General features: G+C 42.2%; 1 protein-coding gene across 2 annotated transcripts; it reads right to left on the reverse strand.

Annotated features, from left to right (window-relative positions):
- Positions 1-7,355: 7,355 nt before the first annotated feature.
- Positions 7,356-27,265, reverse strand: znfx1 (zinc finger, NFX1-type containing 1). Of its 2 annotated transcripts, none has more exons than XM_080424411.1 (17): positions 26,762-27,265; positions 26,298-26,532; positions 25,557-25,909; positions 24,865-25,044; positions 23,691-23,797; positions 22,189-22,427; positions 21,138-21,272; positions 20,446-20,594; positions 19,517-19,669; positions 19,163-19,286; positions 17,657-17,877; positions 16,725-16,864; positions 15,880-16,012; positions 15,101-15,268; positions 11,545-11,655; positions 10,709-10,804; positions 7,356-10,328 (listed from the first exon to the last, which is right to left on the reverse strand). In XM_080424411.1, the coding sequence occupies exons 1-17, from the start codon at positions 27,209-27,211 to the stop codon at positions 7,893-7,895; spliced, it is 5,430 nt and encodes a 1,809-aa protein (XP_080280537.1). In that variant the 5' UTR covers positions 27,212-27,265; the 3' UTR covers positions 7,356-7,892. The 2 variants fall into 2 exon arrangements, with proteins under 2 accessions (XP_080280537.1, XP_080280536.1); XM_080424410.1 differs by having other exon boundaries at positions 21,126-21,272.
- Positions 27,266-27,695: the final 430 nt, after the last annotated feature.

The raw sequence follows: 27,695 nt of genomic DNA on the forward strand, positions 1-27,695 counted from the left end.
TATCTTTGTGTCTCTAGCCCAGTGCAAAGAGGATGAGCCAGTTTGATCAACCCCATTTGACCCATTCCTACTCTTTATATATTATCTCTCTCTCTCTTTTTGTATTCTGTGGTGTATTTCGTTTCAGTGGACTAAGATGAAATAAATCTGTCCAGTGACAGTCCATCCCTTTCCCATCAAATCTGATCATTCCCACTCATTTTTATTCAATAGGTATCCTTTCTCTCTCTCTCTCTCTCTCTCTCTCTCTCTCTCTCTCTCTCTCTCTCTCTCTCTCTCTCTCTCTCTTTCTCTCTCTCTCTCTCTCTCTCTCTCTCTCTCTCTCCCACCCCCTTCCTTTCTCTCTCTCTCTCTCTCTCTCTCTCTCTCTCTCTCTCTCTCTCTCCTCTCTCTCTCTCTCTCTCTCTCTCTCTCTCTCTCTCTCTCTCTCTCCAGCTTGAGCTCAACAGTAGCCTATAAGGTAAATAGACCACCATAACATGCAAGGGAATTGGGGCCAGCAGTGGAGGGCCGGTTGAAGCTAAGAGCAAGCCAGGGGTTGCCAGCAAGCCTCGCCGTCAGAGAAACTCACACCCAGGGCTGCTATCTCATTTGCAGGAAATTATGGCTATTAGGAAGAAAAGGGCAGTCGAGGCTGTACACAGCAAAATCCTAAGTGTTAGTTTAAAACTGAAAGTGTAATAATTGACCTATAATGCCTAATTTAGGCTTGAGGGTCCAGTTTTACAATCTTAAATGAACACAGGATGTTGCTGTGTAGGGGACAAGTGGAGGTATCACAACAGAGGTCAAGGGTTATATTGTTTTGTCAAAATAGTGTTAAATAGCTCTATATTCACATTGTAACCATTGCTACAGCGTGCAGTAACAGGGGTCTCCCCGTCTCTCCAGCTCTTTAGTTAGTAAATAGAAAATACATTTTCAGGTCGGAATACCAATTCCATCCAATCGAGGAGAGAGAACTCATACAAGATACAGTATAAACAAGTGAAATTGGAGGTGAATTGGAATACTATAATGTTCCAATCTGAGAGCTTCTCCATTCATAGATCTAGACTTGCCGCAAGTATGGTATCTAGTTTAATATACTTTTAGTTTTTCCATTAATGCCCCAACTATCTGCAGAAATTGTTAAAGACCCCCTCAACAGGAGCGGACCATGTGCAGAGACCTGCGGGACCCCGGTCAACTAAGTATTCGTTGCTGTCCGGCAGGAACCAGCAAACTCCATTCCACTCCGCTTTTGCATTTTTTTCCATAAATCATGGTCATTGAACACCCTTTACGTCTGTGTGTAAAAATATTGAACAAATGAAAAGCATTAAAAAGCGCTTCTGATAAAACCAGCTAACTCCATTGGATCCTCAAATTCTCTGCTAAACCAGCGAAGTCCACCGGAGTTAGCTGGTTTTGCTGACTCCAGACTCCACCCCCTTTTGACCTCCAACCTCATTGTGAGCTTGGAGTTCCATTCAGCTGTTCTTATCCATGATGAACAAAACCTCCTAACTCCACTTATTTTCATTTCCAGAAAAATGATAATTTTTGAGTTAGCTGGTTGCTGCCGGACAGCAGAGATATAGGGTTTAAACTTTAAAGCATACTGTAGGCTAATGAGATCACTATCCTTACTGTCATAACATCTCTTTTGACAGACGTTTGTTCTGTCCCAAATCGCTCCTAACAGTGAATAAGCTACACTCAGCCCCCCTCAGTACCCACCGCTGAAGTGCCCTTGAGCCAGACACGCTCCGGTGGAGCTTTTCGGTTGCCCACAGTGTGACTATGGTTGTACTGGGCAGCTCCCGGGTGTGAATGTGTCTGCATGAGTGTGAAGCAAGGCGTTGCTGAAAAAAAGAGCATTCATGCACAGAAAAGAAAACCTACCCTGGATAAAAGTGTCAGCGGCTGGTGCGTTCGGGTGAAGCAAATGTAAAGTTCCTGCCCACCACCGTGGAGACTAGAGGGTTTGAATCCTCCATTATGCATCCTGGGCGTTCAAACAAACACAATTGGCCATGTTCATGGGTGGGAAGCCGGATAGGGAAGGCGATCTGTCGCTATAGTAGTGACTATACAGGTTCGTCAGGGCGTCTGTTCAGCGGTGTACAGAACTAGGTAGCTCATGTTCCTCCACACGCGTTAAGTCCTGGTGAAACTCCTCACTGTCAGGTGAAAAGGCAACTTCATGTGTGTATCGGAGGAGGATGTGAGTGGAAAAACTAAATTGAGAGAAAGGAGGGGTTGTCAGCGGGAGGTGTCAGCAGTCTGGCTTAAAGGCTCATTTCTACTTTGTTGCACAACCCTTTCAACAAGTTTTGCTTGACAATCAGAGCTTTCTCTCCTGTCCTGTGATGCCTCTTTCTTAGCTCTCCTGTGTGTCTTTACAAAAGGTAGCTCAGTTCCCACTCGCTTTTGAAAATAAATAAATAAAAACATTTAATCTCAATATTTCACACAGAAGAACAACCTAAATGCCAACTATAATTCTCCATGTACAGAGGGAAGTTCAGTTGTAATGATTTTTCGACTTAAAATAGCGCTGCGCTGTGAAAAAGTTCTCTGGAGTACAACCATGTAAACATCCCTTCATTTATTATTTAACCAGAAAGCGCACTTCATAGCATCAAACTGAGAAAACCCAGAGGTTTGAACTTACACAGGAAGTCCACATTTTTATCTTAAGTGATTTATTTTGGGGCAAAAGTGCTTTTTGCATTTTAATGAATAAACCATCACACGTTACAGCCAAACATTTTCCTCACCATACATCATGTTGGAGCGGCAGGACAGGCCACTATATCTCAAGTCTTTTAAAAAAGCTAGCGCTTTCCCACCAAATCAAGCTTTGCTGATGAAATGCACACACGAATAAAATGAATTAATGAAAAATAAATAATGAGCAACTGAAGAATTCTGTTTCATAATGATATCCACCATAAAACAAATCACATTTAAAAGGAAAAGATGTGTATTAAGGAAGTTAAATTCAGTGTGGATTAGGTTTGAAGTTATTCTATGCTGTATATTGACCAACATTAACTGCTTCACTAACAAAATAGTATAGTATTTAGTAAGTACTTACAGTAATTGGATATTTATGGTGCTTATTTTGAGTGCTTAAACCCTTTCGGTTCAATTAATATAGGTCCATTTCCACCACATTAACTATGTCAACAAGTCTTGCTGTCTGAGTGCATACCGCATTGGCCTCATTTGTGGGTTTATGGTCCAAGCCTATCCTAGTCATCAGTCCTATGGGAAAGGATAATTTGGTATACAGAGTCTGGGTAGGATAAAACATTGGGCTTCGACTCGAGACACCAAACGCTCCCACAGGTCTGCTTGTGGAAATGCCATTGATTTGCCTTTTTCTCTCTATTTCAAAGTGCCTGGTCAGTAAATTGCTGCAGAGGAACCGAGGGCGAGAAAAAGAGATCCTCGGTCAATCTTGTTACATTGTCACTGCAGAGGCATACTGTTGTCCCAGGGTGTATCTCATACCTTTTCACCCAAGAGAGGTCAAAATGATGTTTTCCATTAAGCGAATATAATGCTTTTACCGAGGTACTCTTCTCTATCATTCTCTCTTATTTATAACCTAGCCTGGTTCAATAAAGCATGCAGCCTACTATACCACTGGGTCTGCAATTCCAAGCTATACTCTGCTGTCGGTGGAGGCGCGCTCAGTTTGAAACACTCTCAACTGACCTACTGATGGTACACCTACTGGAGGTCTCAACTGACCTAGTGATGGACATCCATGTCAATAAAAAGACATAAGCCACCATTGTGAATTCAGCTCTATTCAACGTTTTCAGCAAAAAAGGATTCACGGTACTTGTCAAGCAATTTTTTTATTGTATTTTCTTTTTTTCTTTAAATTTAGAGTAACCAATTATTTTGTACCCCTTTTTCTCCCCAATTTAGTCGTTATGCCAATTGATTCCTCCCCACACACATTTCTGTGTTGTCACTGCTGTCGTATCCTGCTGTCATATCCTACTCACTTGCCAGTGAGGAGCCCCCACCAGGAGGATGTAGAGCCTTCGTCCTACTCCTCCCGCCCAACACTCCCCGCTGACAGGTGCCGCCCCAGCCCGTATAGTGTACGTGCAATGACCGATATCACCCTCCCCGCCCGGCTTCGCTCACCTGAACACGGGCCAATTGTGTCCGTGTATAGACGCTTGACAAGCTCGACAAGTTTGAATCCATGGTGGATTCGAACCCACAACCTCCGTGGTGGTGGGCAGTGACTTTACCACTCGGGTGGCAATTCTTTTGATAATTGGTTGCTACAGTAGTTCTCATAAAAGTATTGTTTGCATCACACCATGCACAATAGAGATCACAATGCCTTTAAGTAAACTGAGCTGTAGACTGGGTACAGCTATTGCTGAGGACATGAGCTCCTGCTGCAAGGCTTCATCCTCAAGATTATAACGATCATAGCATTATCAAATGGACATTTGCACTGTACAGCAGGGCTTCTCAAACTTTTTCATGTCAAGGACCCCCAAAATAATATGTATTAGGTTGCGGACACCATCATCTCAAAAAATATGTTGTGACCAGGGACCTCTAGAAGCAAAGATTGGAGTTAAAATCAAAGATTTCAAAGATTTGTACAAATGTTGAAGATTTTTCAAAAATAGCAGATCTACCACTTTATATGCAATAGCCAAAGTATAAAATATGGTTAAAGTGGTTAAAATGATTGTGATTTGTGACGCTATATTAACACATTTGGCTGGGGACCGCCTGGTACCCCCTCAAGGACCCCTGGGGGTCCCCGCACCCCACTTTGAGAACCACTGCTGTACAGTATGCACAGTACATCCAAAGAGCTAAAACCATCCATCTTCATTCCACTCATTGTTCAGTCAATATTGTATATATGATTATTTTCCATGTTGGATAGCTGTGCAAAACCTGGCCACAATATTGCTACCTGATGCACAATAGGGTTGTTACAGAACAAGCATCTTGGTGGAAATGTTTAGTACTAGGTAGTCTTGTGACAATAGATATGTGATTTCATTAAACTTATCTTATATAGTTTCATATTTTAAGAGAAAAATCCACCCCAAATAGTACTGAATAAATAATTATGAATTTACACCTGAACATCTCTTTCTTGAAGGTCCGAGATTCAAGCATGTGATATCAAGTGACACTTTCCATCGATAATAAATGGGAAATTGACTGTCTGGACTCAAATTATGTTTGTACACCCAAATGTGTTTGCAATTCATCACCAAAAAGTGTACCTATATTGCTGGCAAATTACCCAGGAAATTGCCCCAAGTAGTTCACCAAGTTGGTTTCTTATTCATTATCAAAGGCTGCGGTCCAACAACTTTTGCTTGAGGATGTGACAAACTCAATTTTTGTCTCTATTTTTCTTTTTCTTTCTTTTTTGAGCGAGCTGTTCAACTTCAACAATATTGATTTGTACTGTTCAAGCTCGCTGCTTTTAAAGACAATTATCGTTTTAATTTTAGACATCTTTTAGCTTCATTCATCTCTACAACAGTCATATTTGTGTGTGTGTGTGTGTGTGTGTGTGTGTGTGTGTGTGTGTGTGTGTGTGTGTGTGTGTGTGTGTGTGTGTGTGTGTGTGTGTGTGTGTGTGTGTGTGTGTGTGTGTGTGTGTGTGTACTCTCAACAGTATTTCTCTACCCTTCACGGAACAGCGCTTGGTGTATCAGCTCCCCCTTGTTTTAACTTGGCCACTTCCAGACCACCGAATGCCATCATATTTGCAAGAAGCAGTGATCAAACTATGTATACTGTATAAGCCCCCTGACTTGCTAAAACTCTGACAGTAACATCCTTTAAGGTGACCTGACATGATAGATGAGACAGTGCAGACTGGAGGATATTACCATTTCTGTGCACTACCTCCTTTAGTCCAACTCACGGCCTGAAACCTGAACCCCTATAAATACTGATAAAGCAGCATTATGTTTAAAGTTCCGCTTTTTTTTATAGCACTTGTCTTGACAGCATATTTTGTTGTATTTGTGTTGTTCCTTTATTCTCCCTGCAGAGAGCATTTGGAGTTTGGATTGTGACATGGGCACATTCATCATGTAATAAAGTGATGCAAGCTGTTGCAAAATGCCAAACGGAAAGTCAGCGTCTGTGAGTCCTGCAGGTGTAGCAGAGGAACAGTAGCCAGTGATGCACTGCGATCGGTACCATAGTCTGGGTGCTTGTGTACATGTGTGTATGGGTATGTACTGTGTGTTTATAAGTTCTGTTTTGAGTAATGCTGCTGCTTACTGTATACTGCGTCGTATGGCGCTGTTGCATGCTGAAAATGGCTGATCTATAAGCTCACATCTACAGTACAAGCATGTTGTGAGCTTGTAGACCAGCTATTTTCAAACGTGCGACACCGTTGGTGGTGGACAGTGGTGGTCAGTGACCCTGACTTCCATATTGACTTCCTAATCACGTTAACCACTTAAACCCTATATACTTCATTGCCCGGGGTCCCCCAGGGATCTGTTCTTAGCTCCCCCTTTTTAAAAATAAACATCTTCTTCATCAAATAGAGCCTCACAACGCATCGCGTGGTTGCAACGCGTTTGTAAGGTTGTAGATCAACTATTTGCAACAAATGTTTGCCCCAAAATAGGGATGCTATAGGGTTCATGTGACCCCATTATATCTTTAACTATCTGAATGCTATGGAGATTTCTGCTACTGATATTCACCCGGTGTATTCGTGTGTGCATGCTCACACGAGTGCATGTGCGTGTGCAGACGCACGCATACACACTTGTGTCTTGCCTGTTAGGTTAGAATATGCTCTCTCAACCATTTCTCCTGCTAACACTCCCTGTGCATTTATGTTTCTGTGCTTGTGTGCACAGTGCATGTATGGATTTGCATGTGTATTTTGTTCATATATGTGTGTGTAAGTATAGGCTTAGTTAGGTACATTTATTGCATTTTTGCAAGCCTTTTCAAATAGAGTACCAAGTCATGTAGTTATTTGTTCTTTTACAGTGCTTTACTGCCATCTATTGTTAAATAACTTGTAACCTTAAAATTAGTTTTAGTGGATTCTTAGATCTTTAAAGACAGTATCATTTTAATTACTTAATAAATCCTGAAATTGCATTATCATTAAATTATATCATCCATAACTCACACATTTAATTAGCCGGAACTATTATGCAGAATGGTGATGGGCATGACTTAAAAAAAAAAAAAAGTTGATTCAGCAGTAACTCTGTCATTCCAGACAGAAATCTTCTATAATAGTAAAGAAAAAAATAAAAATAAACTAAAAATTAAAATAATGAAGCCATACAGTTTTTATTTTTTATTTTTTATTTTATTATGTGTTCATACATTACATCAAATAGTCCAGTATATTAAAACAATTTCACCCTTTACTATGCAAAAATAAAATAGCATAGTGATTTTTTTTTATGTTGATACAGCACTAAGTGTATATTCCAGATATATATATATATATTTAAGTGACAGTTTTCAATAAACAGCACTGCAAAGCACATAGCAATCATATAGTCATACAATTTATCGTTCATGAGATCATGTAATAATAATACCTCACGCAGTACAGTATGTTGCATATTAAAACAATTCTCCCATCAGTGTGCAAGAATAGAGCAGGATAGAGACAGCAGTAGATCAAAGGTTGGTTATATTGAGCAAAAGATTAAATCAAAACTCAAAGTCCAAAACAATAGAAAAAATACAACATGGGATTTAAATGTAAAATTATCCATATCTTGGCATGTCATACTGTAATAGGCGAGTGAACATTTGACAGAAATAGGTGAACATTCTGCAGGAAAAGTGTTCACAACGTGTCGAGACACACAACAAAGTATATAGGGTTTAAGTGGTTAATTGAAGTTAATTAGATCAAAATTTTCCAGGTTGTTGGCCTCAGACCAAGCGGCGTGTTCTGCTCCATCCATTTCCGACGCTACTTGGTTGCCTGTGGCCAGAGCATGATTTGCTCCGCCAATAGTAGCATTGCATTCAGTGCACCGCCGACTCTCCATTGCACCTCCACACTCTGTTATTACATAGACATGGCCGTTGGGGCATTTGTACCAATGTCCAGGCTGCAGCTTCATGGCTGACACAATCATCTTCCTCTCATCTTCGCTGATTCCTAGGCGTGGAATCTTCAGATCCTTCAACCCCTGTTTGACATGCACTTCGTCTTGCTCAGTGAATGGGCCCAGCTTTTCCAGAATCCTCCTGATGACTTCAATCTCTTCATCAACGATGACACTTTCTCCTCTTCTCATGTAACAACGGGCTTCAAGCTCCGCCAAGAGGGTCAGCCTCCGCAGCTCACTCTGCAGATCCCAGACCTGCTGGTTGGAGAATTTCTGCTTGACATCAAGGAGCCACATCACAAATTTGTCAACTTTCGCCTCAAAACAGACGCCTTGTACTTTAGACATTTGTTCTTTTAGGATCTCCTTAAGCTTTCCAACTCTCTCAAGGAAGGCCATCTGGTTTTCCAGAACCCACAGATCCTTTTCTGTGAGATGGCGAGCACTCAGTTCAGCTTCAATCTTCAAGTATTCACTTTGCAGATACAGGTGAAGCTCCCACTTCTCTACCCATTGATTCACCAGGGTCATCTTCTTCTGTGCAATATCTGTTGGACAGCCGTTGATCTTCTCCTTTACTTTCTCAATCTCAGCCAGACTGCGGTTGATGTGAGTTCCATAACGGAGGTTCCTCCGGATTGGAGTTCTACACTTTGGGCAATCTTTTAGCTTTATGGCCACCTCCTCTCCTTCGTTAGCCTGTTTGTTGTCATCCATCCCCATGTATGTGTCCATAGCTGATGACTCAATGATATGTCCACAGTCTTCTAGTTGAACGAACAAAGCATCAGGATCGTCCTCAGAGCCAAAGAAAATCTCTGTGACCTCATCACGATGACAGATGCGACATCTGTTTGGACATTTCTCTCCACAGAGGCCTATGCAGGGGTGGCGACAGTCAAGGATCTTGTCACAGGGCTGATCACAAGGTAGGCGATCACATGGCTCGTGACAACGCATAGTACACCTTTGGTGAGGGCACCGCCAAGCACAGGGCTCAACGCAAGGTGCACACGGCTGGCCACATTTGTTCTTACACTTGCTGTGGATGCAGCGGTTTTCACAAGGCCTTCTACAGGAAGGGCAATCAGGAAGGCATGGCTCCCGGCACTTATGGGAGCAGATCAGAAGACGCTCACACCGATGCGCACAAAGGTGGTGGTAGCGTCCCTGGTGGCAACGGTGGCAATTACCTTTACAAGTGTGACCACATTTTAACTGCTGGTTACATGGGGCGCTGCAGTTAGGCTCGTCTTTTGCTGTTGTGTAATAGCAGCTGTCTACCATGTTGTGCCCACACTTGAGTGTTAAGGTGACTTCCACCATGCACTTACTGGTGCATGGCGCCCCACAAACGGAAGTGCATGGGTGCAGACACTGAAGCGTCTTCTGGCAGAGCTCCTGACACACAAACTTCTTTGGGTCCTGGTGGCAAGGCATCATCTGTTTGTGCTGACACTTTGGTATGGTCTTCTCAACCTCCCAAGGGCACTCCTTGGGGCATGCCTTTTGGCAGTCATATGGGCACCTGTGTTGAAGGTCACAGAGAACCTTCTGACACTTCTTAAGACACTTGTACTTCTTGTGGTCGGGGTCATAGGGGTGGCAGACACTTGCGCAAACATGGCCACATTCCAAACGGAACTCACAAGGTATTGTGCAGCCTCCCTCCGGGGCTTTGTCGAAATCTGCCGCACAGGAGGCTGTGACCTGACGGTCTGGATGGTTCTGACAGCAGAGTGTGAGCGCCGTCCCCATCTGGCCCTTCCCTCGTAAAGTGTGGAAGATGTTACTCCACAGTTTGACTTTGCCCAGCATTGCACTGTTGCCAATGCAGTAGAGGCCTTTCTTGGCACGCGACAAGGCTACACAAACACGGTTGGGGATGTTCAGGAAGCCGACCTTACCCTGTTTATTGCTGCGGACCAGAGATAGCAGGACGATGTCGTTCTCTTCCCCTTGGTACTTATCAACCACGTGCACTTTGACCCCTTGGAAGGCCTTGGAGGGCATAAGTGTGCGCAAGCATTGGAACTGGCCGGTGTAGGTGGTTAGGATGGTTATTTGCTCTGGTTTGTAGCCCTGAAAGAGGAGGTACTGGCACAAGGAAACTACAAACTTGGCTTCATGCTTGTTCTGGTGACTCTTCCCATCTCTGATCTCTTCTTCTGGGTGTGTGTGCTCCACAAAGAATAGATTGGTATTAAGGCCCTGCAAGGCAATAATTAGCATGAAATTGTGTTGTCATAATATTCATGGTATGGTATTATATGACATTCAGAACATTATATTACCTAAATGGGGGAAGGAGGGGGGTTCAAATAAGGAATAAAGCAAGCTACTCATTTTTCATACATTGCTATGCTGACTCTACCCTCCATCTGACATTTATCAAAGAGACTGGAAAAACATGATTTTGACTTATTGGGTTATGCATTTATTAAGACCAGACTTCATCCGCGACTCTTAATGGATTTAAAAGCCGGAGAGCACATGCAGGTGCTTTTTTACGTCAGTGCGGGCTAGTAAACAACTATGCGCTGCTGGGAAAAGCCAGGGGAACTGATATGGTACGTGAATGCAAAACAAACCTTGATGTTTTCGTAGTCAAAAACAGAGGGGTGGTTCTGTAGCTCATCGTAGATGTGTGGGGTCAAGAGACAGGCAATGTCTGGCCTCATACGGTGCTACAGAGCAGGAGGGCACAAGCACACATTACACACCAGTGGTGGAAAAGGTATTCAAATGTTTTACTTAAGTAAAAGTATCAATACTGCAATGTAAAAATACTCTATTACAAGCAAAAGTCCAGAATTCAAAATCTACAAAATGAGTTAAAGTACAAAAGTATTGGTATCAAAATGCACTTAAAGTACCAACAGTAGAAAGTACTCATTATGCAGAAGGTCCCATTTCACAAGTTTTCAAATGTATGAAATGTATTTAAATATTTTGAAAATAGCAGATCTACAAGCTCACAATGCGTCGCATCGCGACGCATCGTGAGCTTGTAGATCGGCTATTTTGAAATGTATATAGGGCTAATAATGTATGTTTTGTAATAATAATCAAAATGTACAAAGTAACTAGTAACTAAAGTTTTCAAATAAATGTAGTGGACTAAAAGTACAATATATAGATCCGAGATGTACAGTAGTGGAGTAGAAGTAAAAGCATTAGAAATAGTAAGTAAAGTACAAATACCTCAAACTTGTACTTAAGTATAGTACTTAAGTAAATGTACTTAGTTACTTTACACCACTGTTACACAGACATGCACATACAACAGGGATGAATCCAAAGTAACACATCTAAATTACACTTTGAATCCCCATATTTGAATCATTGATTTTTTTTTCAGTTCATAAATTAATAAGCATTAGTAATTAAGTGATGGATTGGCTGATGTATGAAAAGAGGCACCAACCTGGTAGTTGAGTCTAACAAAGGGAAAGTTCATCTTGATCAGTCTCTCAAACATGGACACCTCCAGGTTGAAGTTCTTGGCCAGTTCATATACCGTAGCACTGGGCCGTAGCTGAAGAGACATAGAATAAAGATCAGTTCATATACTGTAGACCTGGAGACATACAGTAGAATAGAGCAGTGATTCACAACCTTTTTTAATGTAAAAAAAAACCCCACCGTTTTATATGAATTTAGCAAAATAAAATCTGGGAATCTACACTGTGTTAATTTAATTCTGAGTCTGTTCAAGAGTTACAGGCCCGTAAGGGACCATTTGGTTCCTTAACAGCAATCATTTAGCTGGGGACCAACTTGATCCCCCTCAAGGACCCCTGGGGGTCCCCGGACCCCTCAATTCTATACATACTTCTGTTTATTATTTAAGTGAACATTGTTTGTTATTTAAATTCAGGGCGTTGAATGTTTCATGTTACAACTTGCTCACTTTCTGCAGATATATCCCGCCAGTCAACGACGCGTAATACAACAAACCGAGATTCTTTATTAAGAGAGAGAGACGTCAACTTAAGAGTGACATTTCCATTTCCACGATTGAACTGCTCAAAAGACATCTTTCAAATAAGGTTCTGATTCAGGCACAATGAGGCATATTTTCATATACATTCATGGTCATGAGCATGAATGGCAAATATTTAGAGCCCTCCCAGGGCAAGAGCTGGAAATAACGTTAACCACTTTGGCGTCCCTATTTTGGGCATGTACAGTAGCTTGTAGATCGGTTTCTACAAGCGCAATAACCTTGGTTGACAACTGTGGTTGTAAAAACAATAGCCTACTTCATGCTTCTGCTCCAGCAGAGTATGCAAATAGAGTCTAAATGTCTGTTTAGTTTCTTGCTGCTTTGCCTTGGCGTGCTTGCATGCCCCCATGCGCGTGCGTGTGTGTGTGTGTGTGTGTGCGTGTGCACGCCTTATTTAGTTAGAGGACAGAGCGAGATTGTGGCCTGTGTACGTGGGCGGGGTGCGGGGGAGGGAGACAAATTCTGGTATAAATGTGAAGCATTGTGTTCCGCTTGATTCAACACCAAACCTGTGATTAATGAACAGCACAACAATGCCAAAGCTTATTTTACCCTGAAAGTGTGATCCATCCACCCCATTACATGCTGAGCCTGATGCCTCAGAAAACAAAACAAAGCACTGAACACTCGTTCATACAATCAGAGAGGATCGTTTGAGAGTGAACAGTCTCATAGTGTCTATGTCTAAAAAGATATTAAATGAAAAGTAGAAATAATAGACAGGGAAAGAAAGAAAGAAAGAAAGAAAGAAATTGGGGAGAGAGGTAGGGAGAAAAGGTGAGAGAGATGGAGGAAGAGAGATAGATCAATAGAAAAGGTGAAGGATGGAGGGAGTATGGGAGAGAGAGGGAGAGACAGAGAGGGAGGGAGGGAGAGAGAGAGAGGGAGGGGTAGAGAGAGATAGAAATGGCGCGAGAGAGAGAGAGAGAGAGAGAGAGAGAGAGAGAGAGAGAGAGAGAGAGAGAGGGGACCACGGTAGAAATAGAGAGCATTCCAGCCCCAGGCAGAGTAGTGCGTCAGTTCCATTTTAATGTAAACCAACTGCTGTATGAAAATGACCATTGAATTCCAATTGATGAATGCCTGGCTTACATTAACAGCCATTTTCAAGACAAACTCAATTTCAAATTTGATTCCTACGCTTGCTGGACATTCAATACAACTGCAGGGTACTGTAGCACGTTTGGCTACACAAGTACATGTAGCATGTTTGGCTACACAAGTACATGGCTAATTTCATGTGTAAACAGGGCAACACAAGCATTACTGTAGTTCTCTCCAATCAAAGAAATAGCACACACACACAGATGTTAAAAAGGAAAAAAAGAGGGGCATCTGGATGGCACACAAGTAAAGCTCCTGTCCACCTCTGCAGAAACAAAGGGTTCGAGTCCTCCGCTCCAACAAACACAATTGGCCCGCGCTCACTCAGAGGAAGCCGAGCGGGGAGGGCGATCTCTGTCGCTGCCCTATGGTGACTCCTACAGGTTGATTGGAGCACCTGTTCAGTGGGGTGCATAACTAGATAGGAAAACATGTTCCTGTGAAACTCCTGACTGGTGAAAAGAAACGGCTGGCGAGTTCATGTGAATCAGGAAGACACGTGCTAATCTACACTCTCCAGCATGACCAACTGTAGGGGTTAACAGTGACAGGGAATACGAGAAAACTGTGAATAACGACTAAAAAGTGGGAGAAAATGGGAAAAATGGGGGAGGAAAAAAAATTGTGCTGGCTAGCTAGGCTGTTGGTCCACCTGTACTTCATTTATTATTATATTCTACTAAAGTCCAGAAGTTTCACTATTCAGTGTACTTGCATAATATACACATACTGTATGTACAGTAGCCTGGTTCCAGACAAATCTGCCATTGCAAAAGAAAATTGCCCTTGGCAGATTAGGTCTGGCCCCTCTCAATAGAGATTCCATTTCTCTCCCTCCAAAGTTGTGAGGGACCAATCAGGGCCCAGTATGCAAATATGGAGCGAATTTATGACCAGAAGCATTTTTTTTTATTTGCCCCTCGGAAATACAGGTTCCACACAGAGATTCCAGACTAATATCTACACCAGGGCTACTCAACTTAAGATGGCTCAGGGGCCACTCAGCAAAATACCAAAAGTCCAAGGGGCCGCCACAAAAATGACGGTCCTATTTTGGATTTTTCGATTTTGTAACACACAAGAAAATGTACATTTTGACATCATATTCTTTTCACTGCACCAGTTTATTTTGTGTTGTGTGTATGTCCAGTGGCAGACACCTATCCTGGGCGCGCGGCAAAGCCGTGCGGCCAAATTTGGGGGTCAAACCCCCCCAAAAACCCGAAATGCATAGAAAACTATGCATTATACCTGTAACAATTGACGCACCAGTATGTATGTCTGTCTGTTTGTTTTCGAAAAATGTTTTAGCAACCCATATATTTGAACGGAAATGTATATTTTTATCCTGTGCTTAAAAAAAAAAAGACGCTGCGATCGGGCCGCATGCGGCCCGCGGGCCGCGGGTTGAGTAGCGCTGATCTACACAGTGATATTAGTCTGGCCATGCCAGGCTATATGTACAGTACTCACACAATCCTCTACACCTAAATTGAAGGCTCATTTAAACATTGTAGTCATGCATGATATATATGATGATAACAGTGATAACACGATGAAATCAGTTATCAGTTATCAGTAACACTTAAGCCCTATTATATTTTTCTGCTATTCAAACATGTCCGATCTACAAGCTTACAACACATCACACGCAACGCATTCAGAGCTTGTAGATCAGATATCTTTCGAAAAAATCTTGAGGAATCTTGATAAATCTTCCCTTATGGGAGTCCCTGACACAAAATATTTTCAGATTGGGGTCCGTGGCCAAATTCAATTTAGGGGGCCTTGGCACAAAAGTGCCAGAGAACCACTGATATGTTACGTGTCACTGCTCTGTTGGTTTTACAGGCTAGCCGTGGTTCCTGACCTGCTGGTGGTCTCCGATGAGGATCAGATGCTGGCAGGCTTGGCTCAGCGTGGTGATAGTGTGGGCTTCCAGCACCTCGGCAGCCTCCTCTACGATCACCAGCCTTGGCTGCACCTCCTGGAGAGCCTTCCGGAACTTGGCTGCTCCTGTTGTCGTCATGCCGATGACCTGATGTACAGATTGGTTGCTTGTCAACATAAGTACTCAAGTATCCCTGACAGTGACACTTATTGACCAATAATGCAATATTCTGCAATCACTTCGCCAACTATTACTTTCAATATTAACATTACTTTATTTCTGTTATAACAATTTCTGTTATAACAATAATATACAAACAATTTATAAACAATAAAAATTCATGAAGAGTTATGTTTATTGGCTAATTGATTTTGCTTTTGATATGTGCAGCCTGAAGTATCTAACCAACATTTAGACTGCACAAAATAATGCTCTAGAATCTTCTTCCACTTGAACTCCATTCCTGAAGTAATGGAAGTTGACAAACTGAAGCCCTGCAGTAACAATAAAAGCACTGCTTCTTATATTTACCATGGCATGTTATTAGATCTGCAATATCTCGTGTTATTGTCACATGTTGGAACTACGGATGAACATTTGCATCCTTGCAAACTCCAAAGTATTTACACTGCATTCCAACTCTACTGCTGTAGTTTTGTTTTGTTGCTGTGTTCATTAATATGTACTGTCCCGTCCAAATAAACAAATAAAGTAAGTAAAGTATTACATTGCTGCTATTGTTACTAGTATTACTGTACCGTGGCCGCCTTGAGGACACAGAGACTCTCATGCCGTCGTACGTCAGCTAGTCTGTCTACAGCATTCTGATAGGCCTGCTCAGACTGCAGGGCTTTGGTACGCATCTCCACTCTGTAGCGTGCAATCCACAACCTGCAGACAAGAAATCCGTAATAGTCTAAGACGTGACAACTGACACAATAACATCACAAAACCTCTCTGAATTTGCCGCTGGCGACTAAAACTAAGAAAATAGGGTGATAAAAGCCAATGTCATGTTTTGTTTTGTTTGATAGACAATTGCTTTATTAAAAAACAGCAAAACACATTAATCTCTTTGAAAGTGTTTTTGTCCATTCAACTTATAATTAAGAGCAAGTAAAACGTATTTGTTGTTTCCACGGTGGCAGAAACTTTCAGAGTTCTATCGTGTCTGTCTGAGGTGACGGGGATCCGCTGGGATTGCGTTTTCCCGGTGATTAGTTGACTTAATTATATACACAGGGAATAGACAGCAGTTCAATGAGAATGAGGCTGCTTTCGAGGATGCCGTGGAGAGGAGAGAGGAAGGAGAAAACAGGAGAAAACAGGAGAAAACAACAATAATGACTAGATTATTTTTTGTCCAGCATAGACCAGTTTGTCTATGGGACCCATGATAAACCCTTTTTCAAAGTTTTGTGGTATTATGTTAATATGTTCAGAACTTATGTGCATTTTTTGTTACCTCCTTGGCGGAAGTAACAAAAAGAAGGCTATGAAAGAGGTAGAGAAATGAAAGGAATAGTGGACATACAATGGGAATGAAGGATCGGGGGAGATGGTCAGTAGCCAGAAAGGAGGCAGTAGAGAAAGGGAGTCCTACCGATAGAGTCTCCATCTGTCTGGAAGTCCGAGAGCCCAAACATCCCAAATGGTTTTCTCCTCTTCTCCACTCATGGCCGAGCTCTTGCCTAGCTCTTTCTTGATTTTGTTCTTCATCTTTTTGATCTGCTGCCGTTGCATCTAGGCAAACATACAGGAGCATTGTGTGATTTGAACTTTGACCCACAAAGCTATTTGAATTTTGACAGCGTGGTTCCTAAGGGGGCGAGGCGTCTAGAAGAAGGGACTCTGTGTGTGTCTGTGTGTCTGCGGCTAATCTCGGAAACCACTGGATCAAGCAGGGTCACAGTTGTATTTATTAATTAATTTATGCAGTGTGCGTGTGTCAACTTTTGTTACGTTTCATCATTAATTAGTTTTTTGTTTTTCTTTACTGCTGTCGTATCCTACTGAGTCACCTGCCAGTGAGGAGCCCCCACCGGGAAGACGCAGAGCCTTCGTTCTACTCCTCCCGCCCAACACTCCCTGCTGACAGGTGCCGCCCCAGCCTGTAGGATTACTTGCAGTGCCAATTATCACCCTCCTCGCCCGGCTTCCCTCCCCTGAACACGGGCCAATTGTGTTCGCCGGATGTACCCAGGTGGATTTGAACCCACAACCTCCGTGGTGGTGGGCAGCTACTTTACCACTGTGCCACCCGAGCACCCCCTCTTTTACATTAATTTATTTGTTTCTCATCTTCTGTAACTGTAACTCTCACAGTTACAGACCTGTAAGGCTCAATTTGGACCCAACTCGAGGAACCCTGGCGGTTCCCGGACTCCACTTTGAGAACCACTGGTATCAACAATATAGGGCTGTGAGGATGTGATGGCTTTGTAAGCTGAGGGTAATCATTTAAATGCAGGACTGCTGCTGAAATCTGCATACAAGGCTACTGACGATAGACTGAGAATTAACATTTTCTTTTACCTGGAAGCCGTCTTCGCTCTGCTCCGCCTGTATTTCAGTATCCTCGAACATCGTGGCCAGCATCATCTCTTGAACTTCTCTAAGGGTCTCCTCCATGACTCTGGCCTTCTCTTTGTCTCTGTCGCTTCTGTGATCAGTGTCTTCAATGAATCGTTCAGCCTGGATCAAGTCTGCCTCCTCCGCAATGTCAATCATTTCATCGTCCTCCTCCGTCTCCATAGCTGGAGGAAATCCAAATAAAATCTGATACAAAGCTGCTTTCTTTTTTGCACTTAATTCCAAGCACAGCTTGTGTGCCGGTATTTGCCAGCACATTATCAGTACAAACACTGTAGCAATAATAAGAGGTTCACAGGAGCTCACATTCAAGGGAATAGTGCTACAATTGTGTACTAAGCATAAAATGGTGGAATCATGAAGGCAAATAAATCCCCCCAGGCAATCAGACTATGAACGATTGACACTGTAGGCCTATTACCTGTCTGCCTACTACACACACACACACACACACACACACACACACACACACACACACACACACACACACACACACACACACACACACACACACACACACACACACACACACACACACACACACACACACACACACACACACGAGGAAGCTACACATACCATTTATATAAAAACATAACACACTCACAGGCCCCTGATACTTTACCCATTAAGACTGCACACACGAACATGAACACACATAAATAGATACTACATATACATACAAAATATGTATATACAGCCCATATGTAGCCCTGCCTGTGTCTATCCCGTCCGGGTGAAGGAGGTGGCGTATGGGTGGAATAGCGAGGAAGCTGGGTGCTATCATTGACAATCCACTCAAAACCCCTTCACATGGAGATTGTGGGAAGGTTTGGCAGGAGGGGTAATGACAGATTCGTCTTTTGTGCCGGCAACTATGAAGATGTATTATGAGGCACATGATGGTCGCTCGGCTCGTTCAATAGATCAATTGCTCGAAAGTAGCATCAGTTTTGTTCGTTATTGATGGTGTTTCTTTGAGTGTGATGTCTTTTGCCCTGCTGTACCATTTTTTTGTCATTTTCTTGCCCTGTAACTGCATCTTAACTGCTGCGCTGCATTTGCCAACTGAAGTTCTCCCGCAGGATCAATAAAGGTCTCATCTTATCCATCTTATCTGACAGCACAGTGCACACATACATATAGGCTATATGGACATGCTAAGTAGGACCATAGCACACAGCATCTTACAAGCATCTCAAAGTTATGCTACAATCTATCATTGATGTGCATACTATTTCATACTATGCTATTTTACTTTATCTTCTACTTACTGTTTATAATTATCTCTTTCTTATTGTTGTTTTTACTCCTACAATGTTGAGGAACTGAAACCAAAGCATTTTACTCTTTTGTACTCATATGAGATCAAATACATTTTCATTCTTGAATCAGTTGTTATGCTTTTCTCCTGATTTGTTCAGGAATGGCAGCACTTTAAAACCTCACCTGTGTTTATATTTGCCTCCTCTGTCGCCCTCTGCTGGAAGACAGTGGAACCAATCCCCAACCACTCCATTATCAGACAGGGTTTCTTCTTCTTCTCACCAAAGATCTCAAACTCGTCCTGATTCTAAGCAGAGGGCCATTATACAAAGAGTAAATCTACATTGCCTTCTGTTGAACAGATATTATAAACGTATAATTCACTTGCATGTAAATGTATAGCCTATGCTGGTCTTGCACTGATAATCCAAGTCTTGGCAAAAGATAATGCATTTTGAATTAATGTCACACATGAGTGTCTATAAATCAAGCGAATACAGAGGTTTTTCTTTGTGTTTGTTTTGCTGTGTGACTCACATGCACAGCTGGGCAGTGGTGCAGGCTGAGCCAGTGTTCCTCGGAGATGAACCTCTCCAGGAAAGCCTCTCTGATCACCCCTTTCAGACTGCACTCCAGCTTCACCGCCTGACTCTGGATCTCTATCTCCTCCTGATTCAGCTCACTGTAGATCTGTCAGAAGTATGACGGAAACACAAGTCAAACCACCATAATAATGGCATTAACCAGATGAACCCTGGTGTCCCTCTTCTGAGTTTATCATAATAGGAAAACATACTGCGAAAACTCCTAACAATGCCATAGATCATATCAAATGCAAAAATAGCAGATAGCAGGCAAGATCGACAAGCTCACAACATGCAGCTGGGCTTAAGTGGTTAAATTCAGTGGTGTAAAGTAACTAAGTACATTTACTCAAGTACAATATTGAGTTTTTTTTTTAACTTTACTGGAGTATTTCCAATTGTCAGTACTTTTACTTCTACTCCACTACATCTCTTATATTGTACTTTACCTCCACTACAATTATTTGAAAACTTTAGTTACTAGTTACTTTGTAGATGCAGATTATTATTACAAAACATACATTAACCACTTAACAGCCCTACATACATTTCTGCCATTTCGCGATGCGACAGATTGTAGATCTGCTATTTTCAAAAGATTTTTATGCATTTCATACATTTGAAAAGTTGTGGAATTGGACATACAGCATAATGAGTACTTTTACTTTTGGTACTTTAAGTACATTTTTTATTCCGGAATTTTACTTGTAACAGAGTATTTCTACATTACAGTATTGATACTTTTACTTAAGTAAAACATTTGAGTACTTTTTCCACCACTGGTTAAATTGAGTGAGAAATGAGCACTGAAAGCTCGTGTCAGAGGAAGAGTAATGTTAAACAAAATCATGTACGTCAATAATTTTCGTCACACCAACTCACCTCAGTGTACGCAGAACTCAGGTGGCGCGGCATGCTGCGTCTAGACTTCAAAGAGTGGGTCAGCTCCCGAAGATTGAAGCGCTTCAGGACCTCACTGCTGCTGCGGCCTCCTACCCTGACAATACCATCTGGCAGAAACTTATGGATACCTGTGTCACAGAGGAGCATTATTATGCTCACGTTTTTTTTTTGTGCAAAATATGTTTATTGCTTTTTTAATAACAATAAATAATACAACATTCATAAAATAAATTGAAAAGTGTATAAAGACAAAGCAAGAACATGATCAAAGGAAACACCTCCCAGCCATCGACAGCCTCTTAACAAGGAAAGGAAAGACACCATGTACTATTATGCTCATATTTATGCTCATGGCATCAAATCAAAATAGAAAAACAAAAAATTGCTTGTGGCTCCCAAGCTGTGGAATGAATTTCCGTAATGGCACCCCCATCAAGGTTGTCAAACTTGTATAACTGCACAGCAAGTACAATTTCATTGTGGATTAACCACATAAAGTTTAAACCCTAGAATCCATATTCTTGGCATGTCATTATAGGTGGAGATTCGGTACAGAGGTAAAAAGTAGTGAGCCACGTTTAGAGCCCTGAGGACTCTGGTCAACAAAGTATATAGGGTTTAAGTGGTTAATTTAGTTGCAATTGAGGAAAAGAACTCACTGAATGACTTACCCTCAAGGAACTGATCCAGGGCATGGTTAGTATAACACACCACCAGCATGGGAGCATTACCTATTAGCTCACTTCTCCAAAGGCTCTCATTTGTCAACAGGGCCTGAGCAATCTTCAGGCCACAATAGGTCTTCCCTGGAGACACAAGAAGGAAATATCCTTTATCAAAATTGACTTAAGGGAGGATGGCCGGCCGGTTTAGCATTTAGGTAAGGCTATAATTTAAAGCTGAAATACTGTTGGTAACCTTTCGACCCACCGGGGTGCTGATTCAATTGAAATCAGTGGATGTGCTCATTTACTGTAAGGATGCTGTTATGTTCGCAGTAACATAGATTATGCTGTGATACATTGGGTTTTGTTGTGACTTGTGAGTCACTATACACTATCTTTAAGGGACCTTGTTGACTGCAAGTCCAATGGGTGATGTGTTATGCTTACGTGACGTTATGAGATAAGGAAGTTTGTAACCTGTGTGTGCGTGCGTGCGTGTGTTGTTCTGACAATGAACTAAATATCAGATGCCTGATGGGCAGAGAAGGGCAAAGGTGGATTGTGATGTAATAATCTAGCGTAGCTAGTGGTAAAACAAACACACTTATGTTTTATTGCTCTGCCATGTGACCTTTTATTTGTTTAAAAGCAAAAACTTACATGCTATGACCTACACGTGTAGTATAAGAACCGGTTTATAACCAGTTCCTCTCGTTACAAACCCAAAGTATTAATGAAGTGCTGAGAAAGACTTGGAACATGCATGCATTTTAAAATTCTTCCTTCAGGTGTTTTAATTTATTTCCTTTCTGTTCATCAAAGCATCTCATATTTAATGATTCCTTCACAAGCTCCAACTACACCAACTTAACAGCCGTTATTAGGATTAAAGCTATTATACAGTGCAATCCCAGGTTGGGGTATTCTGGAGGCCATTACTTTACAAGAGCCAGTCCCAGACTCATTGAGGTTCATGTTTAATTCAGTTCAATACCTTTCAAACACATTACTTAATTCATCTCAGACAAAACTTTGATAATACCCCGTAATGCCTTACCGGTGCCAGGAGGTCCCTGTATGATGGCCAGCTCCTTGGTGAGGGCCAGCTGGAGGGCTCTCATTTGAGACTCGTCCAGCCCAAGCTCCTCCATGTTGGGCCAGGCCTCTGGCTTCAGACAGTGGAAGGGCTCGATCTTGCCCTTGTACTCAGGAAGAGCAATGTCTGACAGTTTGTAAGAATCGCCGTTGTTCAGATAGGCTGGGGGGTGCACGTCAGATTGGCAGTCCACTATGTACCTAGAAGAAGTACAAAAAAAGTAAGAGTTAAAGAGTGGACTATTGTTCATTTTATGAGGAAATGGGAATGAAGACCTAAACTAAAGCATCAAACCTGTGGTCTGGCATGTGTAGGCTATTGATTATGACTCATGGTAAACTGCACATTACTGACTGATGACTGGGTACTGTGGTTTGGTTGACGAAGCCAGCTGTTGGATTCCAGTCATTTCAGTAAGGAATTAAAATAAACTAAATACATTTTACAGTGTGGATTGATTGGAAAAGTCTAGCTAAAGAAATGGTCACTGGAGAAAAGATTCAATCATCAATTACTTAGGAACCACTACTACTGTATAAAACCAATATTAGTCAATATTGAAAACATTTTAATGACTGGAGAAAATAACAAACGCAAAATCACAATAACAGGAAAATGGTCGATGTTTATGTATGATATTCCTGAAGCTTTGAATAGATAAGTACAAACACGCTAATGGTCCGTCCCTTGAAAATAGTCCCGTTGTTATGCGAGAATTCCTGGGAACTCAGATGAATCAACGATTAACTAATACAATTGACTGTAATGATGATGATTATAACACAGTCAGTGTTTAAGCCTGTTTGAAATTACAGGAAGATTGGTTCCTGGGAAAGTTTTAAGCTAACTTCAATGTTCTCCTTTTGAGATTAATATAATATATTAATCTCAAAAGGAGAACATTGAAGTTAGCTTAAAACTTTCTTTTAAACTTTTAAAATTTTAAACCATATTATGGTTTAAAGTTATGGCTCATGCTATGGTGAGTAGAGCAGAGGCTGGCGGACAAGAATCCCAATGAACTGCCTCACACTGTTACTCCTTCATTGAGGGTAATTTATAGTTGTTAGAGGGCACAGGGAGTGCAGACAAGGTACATGAACCTACGAACCCATCCATGTGTGTCAGAGTGCCAAAGTGATCATATAAAATAATGAGAGACCAAGACCTTGACTTTTTTTCTCTCTCTCTTTTTTTCTTTTTTTTAGAATTTATGTACCATTTTTTGTATGTTTGATTTGTAGAGATGGAAAACTGAGACCGTAATTTTTTGAAGAATGTCAGACCTGCACGGAAATGAATAATAGCTCAATTTAAGCTGCACAGCTCTAGCACGCACGCGCGCGCGCACACACACACACACACACACATTCGCGTGCACATTCGCGTGCACACACACACACACACACACACACACACACACACACACACACACATACATACACACACGCACACCCTCAAACCTCTGGAAGGGCAGGTGGGCCTCCTCTTGCTCCTGCAGGCCTTCTAGCACATAGCGGTAGGCTTCAAAGTAGGCAGTGGTCTCCACCATCAGGAACGACTGGTCTGTCTGAAGGATCAGGTCATTTGTGTTACTCTATAGAGCATCACAGTTGCGGCCACTTCCGGGTTCCACTGCAAAATACTCAATGCATTTTTCCCATTGACATTTCCAAAAATATTGTTATTTTAAGCCTAGAATCAAGCCATCCAGGGTCCTGGTGAATCATGACCATAAAACGTTTGATTCTGTGAAAAAACTTTTTTGAAAACGGCAAAACAAAGGGTATTTATTAAATATAGTATCATATAATTAAATATAAAATAAAATAAATCACAGAAAAAAATGTTTAATGGTCATGATTCACCAGGACCCTGGATGGCTTGATTCTAGGCTTAAATTAATTGATATTTTTGGAAATGTCAATGGGAAAAATGCATTGAGCATTTTGAAGTGGAACCAGGAAGTGGGCGGGAACTGCGATGCTCTATAGTATCACATTCTATATGATACTTTGTAGAGTGAATATGTACTCAAGGATTCTCCAAACAATTTCTCTTAACCCATTAAGACCAGGAACGCATCTGTGTCATACGAACTTGTAGATCTGCTATTTTTTGAAAATGTCAAATCTTTTAATACATATATTTTTTAAGCGAACATTTGCAAGTTAAATCTTTGCTTCTGGGGGTCCCTGGAACAAAATATTTTGAGATGGGCGTCCGCGGCCAAATCCGTATCATTTTGGGGGTCCTTGACATGAAAAAGAACCACTGATGTAACAACATATAATAACATAGGATTTAGAAGACATTTTGTAGGATCAGCCTCAGGTCGAAATAGGTTAAAAGATGGAGCAACAGTGCAGCAAGTAGAAACATTTTATGCAGAGTTAAGGCTAATTTTATACTTTGAGTTGAAAATCCATTCTTTTCATGCAACAGTGGTGCTACAATTCAATAAGCCGTCTAACATGTATTACACAGCGTGTCTTTCTCTAGAGAAGAAAATGACTGGGTCAGGATTTGAATAAAACAGTGACGATACATTGCTAATTTGGTGACCTCATGCATTCGAGGCAACTGTCAACAAGCCTGTCCGGACACGCCACTTTTATCAAAGGCCATTAAACACACCTGTATTGTCACCAGCTTCTCTCTGCTCTCCTCAGAGAAGATAAGCTGGACCCGGCCGTTCTTTAGTTCTTCAGGCTCACGATGTGACACCGTGGCGAACAGGAAGGTCTCAAAGTTATCACACGAAAGACAGACCAGGGACCCGTAGATTAGCCTCTTCGAGTTCTCCCAGCGTACAAACTGTTGGGAGAAAGAATGTGTGGTAGGGGGTGTATTAGCGGATAATATTACATGAATTTGTCATTTATACATAATACAGTCAAAGTCTGTCAATATCTATCAATTCTAGGGGTGCAACAGTTAATCGAACTAATGTGATTTAATGAACATCATTTTGGGGAGGGGGTTCTTTGAGCATGGCATTATAGGTGAACATTTTCCAAAACGTTTTAAATACTGAAGATAGCTGATCTACAAGCTCAGCATTTTTTTCTTTTTTGTGTGACATGACACCATTGTACAACAAAGTATAAAGTACAGCTTAAGTGGTTAATCAGACTAATTGATTGAATTGATTATTAAGAAATATATCAGCATTGTTTTGTGTTTCTTGATTTTACGATTAATCGAAAAAGTAATTGATAAAAGAATCAATAGTCGCAGGCTCGCAGCCCTAATCAATTCCATAAAGAAATCTAACGAATGTGAAAGCATATGAGAAAACGTTGGTGTAAATCCATCCAGGTACTGACCTGAAGAGGCTGAGGGTCAAACTGAACAATGATGGCTATGCCATCCAGCGTACATTTTGGCACCACCAGACGGGTGTCCAAGTACACTCTGATGTCATCAAAGCGTGCATTCTTCAGCGGGTTGTCATTCCTCCCCATGTCCCTTTGGTTCCGAAGTAGTTGTTGGATCCCCTCGCGAAGCGGTCGCACAAAGTCCTCCCTCAGCAGCCGGAAGTGTGTGTCAAGGTAGATGTGGGTGCTGGCGTAGTGTTGAGAGGTGAGATTGGGTCTTAGGAAGGGCCTCTGTTCCTCATGGAACTCCTCTGGCGTAGGGTAGATGGGCAGGGTCCTGAAGTTCTGCTGATCTTCCGCACCTAGATTAGGAGGTAGCAAAAAGTGGCCAAACAGCATATTGCAGATTTCATTTATATTCGTTTGACATCACAATTTTGTTGTGATGTGATTGTTAGTGTGTTTGTGTAATTTGTTTTTGACCCGGGGTGGTTCTGTTTCATGATGTCATGCATGTTGAGCCATGAACTGTGATTGGTCTACTATTGAGGACACACACACACACACACACACACACACACACACACACACACACACACACACACACACACACACACACACACACACACACACACACACACACACACACAAATGCTGTTCTAGACAGCTTGGCCTTTTAGATTGGATTATATTGAAATGTTACTGTCAATAAAGGAGTATAGCAGTATTCGTATGATTGACATTACCAACCTGGGTTCTCTCCAGCAGCATGCAGAAGGCTATATGTGTCTTTGTCTGAGCGGAGAGTCCCCTCCCTGGATTTCTCTTGAAGATGGTTGACCAGACCCTGGAGTTGCTGCAACTTCTCATCTGTCTGAGGGTTGATGTCCACTCCTGATGCCCTGAGGTTGTTGATGGAGGCTTGAAGCAGCATGACCAGCATTGACACTGACTGGACTGAACTGGCAGGGAAGGTTTTGAGCACCTGGAACCAAGTGGATGGGAAAATAATTAAATAAACGGCAGAGGATATCAAGCATAAAAGGAGGAACAATAATTTAAATTTAAATATACACAAAAACAAAACTAATCCAGGTTGGACATTTTGTCCAAACAAAATTAGTTAATAATCATGTACATTTTGCACACCGTGCTTTGAATGGAGATGAAGCAGTTTTACAAACCACATCTCTATAAGACAAGGACGTAATTACCTCAAAGACAACAGCCAGGATGTTGTCCAGATGCAGCGGGTACTGATCCCTGCGGTCAGGGTTAGACTCTGAAGCCATGTTGGCCACATAGTGCGGCAGAATGGTGCGGAGGAAGCCTGAGTTTTTCACCGTGTCAGCCAGGTGTTGTAGAGTGGCCCTGTCTGTCTGTGCCTGGAAGGCCCTGCACAGGACGTAGCATAGGAGCTGGACGAGGTCCTGCCTCATCTCCGTCTCGTCCAGCAGGACTTGCAGAGCAGGGTTCGAGGACAGGGTGATGGCCACCTGGGCTGGATCTTTCCCAGATAGTTCCTCTAATGTTTTGTAGCCCAGTCGATGAACGTACGGGGTGCCATCCCTGCTCGCAGAATCTGAACTCCCCCCGTTCCTCTTGCGTCTTCCACCGGCATCGCCATCTCTTCTCTCACCACCTTGTCTACTTCCAGCCCCCATGTCCACTCTCTCTCCTTCTCCTCCAGCTATACCACCCCGTCCTCTCGCTGCACCTCTCCCTCTTTCTCCCCGTCCCTCACTGCCCCCTACTCTGTCTCCCCTTCCAAACCCTCTTCCTCTCCCTCTGTCCACTCCTCCTCTTCCTCTCCCTCTCCCTCTGTCCACTCCTCCTCTGCCTCTCCCTCTTTCCACTCCTCCTCTCCACCCCCTTCTGTCAGCTCCTCCTCTGCCTCCCCTCTCCGGCCAGGGAGGTCCAACTCCCCCTGAAAGTCTGTCCATGCCTTTACAGGTCGATGACTTTGAAGGATAATCACACTGGCATTCCCTGAGTGAAGAAGGAGGACAGTCTCACCATGTATACATACAAAACGATACACATTTTTTATTCTCAATAAGAGGAAAGTTTAATTAAAGGGGTGCTTATACCAATAGGCACCAAGGGGGCACGCAGATGGTGAGGGTGCTCCCCAATTTCATGGGATCC

Source organism: Gymnoscopelus braueri, assembly GCF_963280865.1.
Source record: "Gymnoscopelus braueri genome assembly, chromosome: 3".
Lineage (NCBI taxonomy): Eukaryota > Metazoa > Chordata > Actinopteri > Myctophiformes > Myctophidae > Gymnoscopelus > Gymnoscopelus braueri.

Bases quoted from the DNA above. Each gene is read 5' to 3' on its own strand.
- znfx1 (XM_080424410.1), bottom strand. From the start codon at position 27,211: ATGGGGGCTGGAAGTAGACAAGGTGGTGAGAGAAGAGATGGCGATGCC. The intron at 22,428-23,690 runs GTTTGAGGGTGT...TACTTCTTCTAG, and splicing joins GCCCACCTGCCCTTCCAGAG to GTACATAGTGGACTGCCAAT. The intron at 19,670-20,445 runs GTGAGTTGGTGT...TACTTCTGACAG, and splicing joins TGAGTTCTGCGTACACTGAG to ATCTACAGTGAGCTGAATCA.